The sequence below is a fragment of the Chrysochloris asiatica genome, unplaced genomic scaffold (assembly GCF_000296735.1).
Source record: "Chrysochloris asiatica unplaced genomic scaffold, ChrAsi1.0 scaffold00485, whole genome shotgun sequence".
Lineage (NCBI taxonomy): Eukaryota > Metazoa > Chordata > Mammalia > Afrosoricida > Chrysochloridae > Chrysochloris > Chrysochloris asiatica.
The window spans coordinates 437,998-445,056 of NW_006409003.1; the positions used below are offsets into that span (position 1 = coordinate 437,998).

The 7,059-nt window shown below is 41.4% G+C and overlaps 1 protein-coding gene across 1 annotated transcript; it reads left to right on the forward strand.

The window, feature by feature from the left end:
• The first annotated feature begins 4,467 nt into the window (after positions 1–4,467).
• On the forward strand, positions 4,468–6,057 carry ZNF329 (zinc finger protein 329). The gene has a single exon (XM_006877342.1). The coding sequence runs from the start codon at positions 4,468–4,470 to the stop codon at positions 6,055–6,057; it is 1,590 nt and encodes a 529-aa protein (XP_006877404.1).
• Positions 6,058–7,059: the final 1,002 nt, after the last annotated feature.

Genomic DNA, 7,059 nt, shown 5'->3' on the forward strand with positions numbered 1-7,059 from the left:
TGTTCCCTCTTTTGAGCTACTGCTTCCATAGGTGTAGGTCAAGTTCATCAAATTGTATGAGAATACTTTTTTTTTTTTTCCCTCTTCTTTTTACTTCTGGTTGAGCTCTGATCATCCAGTCACTGAAGCCCGGATAAGTGGGTATTATCTGTAAGTGTGGGTGTTCTTATGCATATGCCTGACCCTATACTTTACCAAACATGATGCCCTTCTTCATGGACTAGTCCTTCCTGATAACATGTCTAAAGTATGAGAGACAAAGTCTAGTCATCTTGGCTTCTGAGAAGCATTCTGGCTGTACAGCTTCCAACACAGATTTATTTGTTCCTCTAACAGTCCATGGTGCTTTGAATATTCTTCTCCAGCACCATAACTCAAATGCATCAGTTCTTCTATGGTCTTCCATATACATTGTCCAGTTTTCACATGTGTATAAAGATATGGAAATTACCCTGGCTTAGGTCAGGTGCATCTTAGTCCTCAGACTGACATCTTTGCTCTTCAACACTTCAAAGGTTCTTGTGCAGCAGATTTACCCAGTGCAGTCAGTACGTAGTCTGAGTTCTTGACTGCTGCGTCCATGAGTGTTGACTGTAGAACCAAGCAAAAGGAAGTCTTTGGCAACTTCAATCTTTTCTCCATTCGACATGATGTTACTTATTGGTCCAGTGGTGAGGATTTTTGTTTTCTTTACATTGCTATACATTTAATATTTTGCCCAGGTTGTTGTTTTTGTTAAGTGCTGTCGAGTCTCTTCCAACCCATAGCAACCCTATATAATAGGGTTTCCGAGGAGTGGCTGGTGAACTTGAACTACCGACCTTGCGGGCCAACTGAATTTGCAGTCCAGCACATTAACACACAACGCCACACCAGAACTCCATTTTGCCCATAGAGTCTTTTCAATAACGCAGGTCGAGGCTTGAAATTTTCTTTATTTCTTTCTCATAGATGCTGAGTGTGTCCTTCCCTTTTGGTTTTCTAACTCCAGGGCTTTGCACATTTTGTTATAATACTTGACAAAAACCGTTAGTTCTCATAAAGTCTTAAAAGTGCTACGAATGTGACAGGCTCAAGGCCTGGTTTTTTTAAAAAAGAAAACTTTGTTCAGGCATAATTCACAGAATTCTCTCTTTTAAAATGGACCATTTAGTAGTTTTTACTGGGTTCACAAAGCTATGCAGCATCGTAACTTCCTACTTCTGGAGTATTTCATAAGCACAGAAAGAAACCTCAGACCGTCAGTCATCACTCAGCATTCTCTCTCGTCTCCCGTACAGACACTAACTGACTTTCTGTCTTCATGGATTCGTCTGTACTCTGGGACTTTCATATAAATGGAGTCAATCATACAATAACATGGGGCATATTGGATCTGGTTTGTTGGTTTCCACTTTTGGTGCTTTCAGTGTTTGTAATGTGGCATCAATGGTGTATGTCCTTTAGGTGGTGGACATTGTTTGGCTATTGTGAATAATGCTGCTATGAGCATTTCTGTATAAGTTTCTTGGTGGGCATGTGTTATGGATTGAATTGTGTCCCCCCCAAAATATGTGTTGTAAATTCTCACCACTTTGTCTGTGGTTATAATCCCATTTGGGAATGAGAGTTGTGGTACCTTAATGAGGCAGGCTTGGAGGCCTGCTGGTGCTGGAGGATAAGCACTGGACTGTAAACCTCAGGGTCAGTGATTCAAACCCACCAGCTGCTGCTTTAAATACTACACTGACTTGAACTGACTTGAAACATTGAACAACAAGAAATGAGGCAGGCTTATTGTCCAATATGTCTTGAGTCAATCTCTTACAAGTAAGACATAAAAGGAGCAGACTAGAAAGCAGAGATGGAGACTTGGAAAGATCTCTGTCAAGCCACATGGAAGTCTCCAAGGACCAGGAAACAGAAGCTGAAAGACAGGGACATTCCCCCAGAGCTGACAGACAGAGAGAGAAAGCCTTTCTTAGAGCTGGCACCCCGAATTTGCATTCCTAGCCTCCTAAAGTGTAAGATAGTAGATTTGTTTATTAAAGCCATCCACTTGTGATCTTTCTGTTATAGCCGCATGAGACAACTAAGACAGCATGTTTTCAGTTCTCCCAGGTGTCTGTCCCATCCACACCCTGTAGAATAGGATCTCATCGGGATTTTGATTTGCATTTTCCTAATGGCTAGCGATGTTGAATATCTTTTCATGTATATCATTGGTATATCAAAAAGTTGTATATCATCTTTGGGGAAATCTATTAAAATGCTTTGTCCATTTTTAATTGGGAGAAGGGTCACTAGCTCCCCATGTTTTGACTTGGAGTAGCAGTGGGACAAGCCTTGGAGACCACCTCCTCCTGTGGTAATGGGCAATAGAAGGGAGGATGGAAAAGCATTGTAATTTTCATATTGGGGACTTTAAACAGCTCTTCCATTGGACTTGAAGTCGGAAGGAGAATGGCTGAAAAACACAGACCCATAAAATACGTGAACCATACCAATAAGAATTTTTTACAACATAGTTTTCATACCATGGTGTAGGTAGGTATCATGGATTCAATTGTGTCCCCCCAAAGTACATGTCACCTTGGCTGGCCCATGATTTTGAGTAGTTCTGCAGTTATGTAATGATGTAATGACCCCAGGATGTCACCTGGTGTGAGTGCCCTAGGCTGTGATCCTTATGGACACGGATCTCCAGTTCTTTTCTGTATGAAGCCACTGGGTAGGTTTCAGTTGTTGTTGTTGTTGTTAACTGCCTTCAGGTTGGTTCCAAGCCATAAAGATTCTGTATAGGGTTCCCGAGGAGCGATTGTTGAACTTGAACCACCGACCTTGTGGCTCAGTCCGACTTTGCAGTCCAGCGCATAGTAGCCCACAGCAGCACACCAGGACCCATAGCTGCTCCCCAATACCCTGCAGTGCATCTCAGCCACTTTACACATTCACCACATACATCTATTCTAACAGGACCTTCCCAGGCTTCATATTACTGCTTCATCTTTACTCATATGAAATGTTTATATTTGGTGTTCTTAAAATTGACGGTTGCTTGAATGATGATGAGATTTTCATGTTTTTAGAATAGTTCTATTTTTTTCCATGCATTGTCTCTTTATCCATCCTACCTTCTTCCTCCTTTTTCTTTTTCTGTGTGTGTGTGCACTATTTTTTAGGAATTCATTATACATCCCAGCACTAAAATAATAAAAATATAAATAATTAAAATCCCAGCACTTTGTTATTTTATGGCATTTATAGCATTTCCATCTGCCACTTGTAATTTGACTGTTAATGTAGCTTTTAATGTATGGGAAATTTGAATGTTTATATCAAATGTAGTCAGCCTTGTCTTTATGGTTTTGCTTAATAAACTTTGTTGATCAAGATCTTCCCAACTCATGAAAATATAAGCTTCTGTTTTATGTTTTAAGTTTTTATCCAGCTATGATTTTAAAATATTTTTTCTGAAATAATGACTTAATTTTATTTATAATAATCTGTCTTGACATGAATTATTGAAAAGATCATGCTTTTGACTGATATGATACTTTGAATATATATTAATTCTCCATAGTTCAGATTTCTTTATTTCATTCCATTTGTATCTTTATTCATTTTGTTCCAGGGCCACACTCTATGTTCTCTTTATACTATATCTTGAAATGAGAAGGGACATCCATACCCATACGTGCCAGTTATTTAGGTTTTTCTTTATATTCGTCACGTAATTTGATACTGTCCTCTCATTTCTACACATCTTATACACTTATCTCCTGGAAATAGCTTTTTATCACACCATCCTCTCTAGGAGAATATTTGGATTTTTTAGCTCAGTGGCTCATTAACATTCTGAGTGCTGGATCATTTGGGTGACCCAGGTGTTCTGATTTAGGGTAGCAGGTCACAGGAATAACCCTTTTTTTGAAAACTCACTGATATTTTTCTGGTTGGAAGGTTCCAGACTCTTCTTTATGATGATATCAGAGTTTACTTGTTATTTACCCCGTCTACAGGAAGAGTAGTCACTTTGACCCCAAAGCTAGGATGAGGACTGAGCGTTCACCTCTGTCAAAAGCACACTGTGAAACTGGGACTTTAAACATGTGACTGATGGTTGGTACGGGCAGTGAGGATGCTCAGGCTCTGCTCTCCCGAGGCTCCGGCCGGTCCTTCTATTGCTGTTCCCAGCACAGTCATTCCTTCAGCCTGCTCTCTGCCTCTCCCTCCTGAACCATACACGCCAACTGAACTCTTCTCAATGAACAGCAGCATGAAAAGACTACAGGGACTTGGTGGTGGACCTTTCCTTTACCCCAGCCTCTCACTTGTCCATAGTATAAGTTTGGGGGGGAGGGAGTGAAAACACACCCATCCACCTGGTCCCATCATCATTTTTCCGTTGTTTAAAAAATAGCTCCATGTATTTAAGAATTCCTTTCCGTTTTCCTCTTCTTTCCAGCCTGGGATGCGAGTCTGGAAATGACAGCTCAGAATATTCCTGAGGAAGAACTATCCCGTAAAGTGGACATAGAAGGATTTACAAGGGAGGATCCTTGTTTCTTTCCTTTAGGTAATGGTTGGGACTATGAGAACCAAGAGGAACATCTGAGACAAATGGCTTTAACTCAAGATAAGTCAGGGGCTCAGGAAGTCGTCTGTGAATATCATAGATTCAGGGCACATCTAAGTACAGGTCCAGATCTTCTGCCATCTCAAAGAGTCTCCACAGCCAACGGGTTCCCTGTACAGAACTCAGATGTAGGTTTGGATTGTAACCAAGTCTGTGCAACGAAGAGAGCTGGTGAAAGGGATGCTGGTGGAAAACCCTTCAGTCAGTCTGTTGACATCATTCCGTTTGGAAGAAACCAAGCGAGAGAGAAAATCTATAAACACCCTGAAAGAGTTCCATCTTTTAACCTTTTTAACCCCCTTGGTGAACAAAAAGTAATGAAAAGAGGAAAGAAACTCTATGAAAGGAAGGACTTTGGTGACATCTTTACCTTAAGTTCATCTTTTAATGAAAACAGGAATCACCCTGGAGAAAAATTGTATAAATGTGCTGAATGTGGCAAATGCTTCAAACGGAACTCCTCTCTTGTTTTGCATCACCGAACTCACACTGGAGAGAAACCTTATACTTGCAGTGAGTGTGGGAAATCCTTCTCTAAGAATTACAACCTGATTGTTCATCAAAGGATCCATACAGGAGAGAAGCCCTACAAGTGTAATAAATGTGGGAAAGCCTTCAGTGATGGTTCAGCTCTGACACAGCATCAGAGAATTCACACTGGGGAGAAACCTTATGAATGTCTAGAATGTGGGAAAACTTTCAATCGAAATTCATCCCTTATTTTACATCAAAGAACTCACACAGGGGAAAAACCATATAGATGTAATGAGTGTGGGAAACCCTTTACTGATATTTCCCACCTCACCGTGCATCTCAGAATCCATACAGGGGAGAAGCCTTATGAATGTAGCAAATGCGGAAAGGCCTTCCGAGATGGTTCATACCTCACTCAGCACGAGAGGACTCACACTGGAGAGAAACCTTTCGAATGTGCAGAGTGTGGGAAATCCTTCAATCGCAACTCTCATCTCATTGTGCATCAGAAAATCCATTCTGGGGAGAAGCCGTATGAATGTAAAGAATGTGGGAAAACATTCATTGAGAGTGCTTACCTCATCAGACACCAGAGGATTCATACTGGTGAGAAGCCCTATGGTTGCAACCAGTGTCAGAAATTGTTCAGGAACATTGCTGGTCTTATCCGTCACCAGAGGACTCATACTGGTGAGAAGCCCTATGAGTGTAATCAGTGCGGCAAAGCTTTCCGAGACAGCTCCTGCCTGACCAAGCATCAGAGGATTCACACTAAGGAGACCCCTTACCAGTGTTCAGAATGTGGAAAATCTTTCAAGCAGAACTCCCACTTGGCAGTGCACCAGAGACTCCACAGCAGGGAGGCTCTCAGCCAGTGTCCTGAGTGTGGGAAAATGTTCAGAAGGAGCTCATCCCTCATCCGACATCAAAGAACACACCCTGGAGAGAAGACCATAGAAATATAACAAATATAGACCACACTCTTCTGGCTAACGGTCAGAAACCTGTGTGAAGGAGGTATGTCTTGAGGTTTGACTTCTCCATGGTCAATAGGAAAGAAATCTTCAAACTCTTCAGTGAATTGATCAATATGAGACTTTCCTTAGCCACATTGTTAAGTCTATAATTGGAAAAATCTTGAGAGAACATGAACCCACAGCTATATTAGTCATTCCACCTCATAGCAACTCAATGCAGGGTTTCGAAGACTAAATATTTACAGGAGCAGATGGTCTCACAGTTCTCCTGTAGAACAGCTGGTGGGTTTGAACCGCTGACTTTGTAGTTATAGGATGATCATAAATGTGGATAAGGGCTTCAGGGATGATCCAATCAGTATCAAGTTTGACAGCACATACACTGGAATAAAATCTGTGAAGATATTTACGCACTTCTGCATCAGCGTGCTTGAGTGGAATGAACCTGTAAATGAAGGTGTTCAGTAAGAAATTGGTGTGAAGAATCCTGCCGTAGTGAGTTACCACCTCATTGTCTATAAACAAACTTACTCGAATCAAACTTTGTAAGTGTAGTCAGTTAGGGAGAGAAACTTTGGGCAAAAACTCATCAAAAGCATACTGATGAGTGAGCCCATACAGTGTTCTACTTTACAGAAACCACTGGAAAGTATTCTGATCAAAATGCCTACCTACATTACAGTGCTGCCGAGTGCTGAGAAGTCTTTTCAGAATGGGCAATGAATGAGGAAGTTGCGTGTGAATGACCAGTGGAGTCTTCCTTTTCAGAAAGAGTCAAACAGGCACCTACTAACATGGGAGGGGCTGCTGCTGAGAACGTGATGTGTTGCTGAAACAGAGCATTGAGTCATTGTGTTTACATCATCATCCCTCTGCTGCTCATTTGGGACAACTCCAGCATGTCCTGTGGCCACTCGGAACCATGATTATAGACTTGTTCCGTTGAAATGCTTATAATATGGCAGGGAACAAAAAGAAGGCAAGCAATCA

Bases quoted from the DNA above. Each gene is read 5' to 3' on its own strand.
- ZNF329 (XM_006877342.1), top strand. From the start codon at position 4,468: ATGACAGCTCAGAATATTCCTGAGGAAGAACTATCCCGTAAAGTGGAC.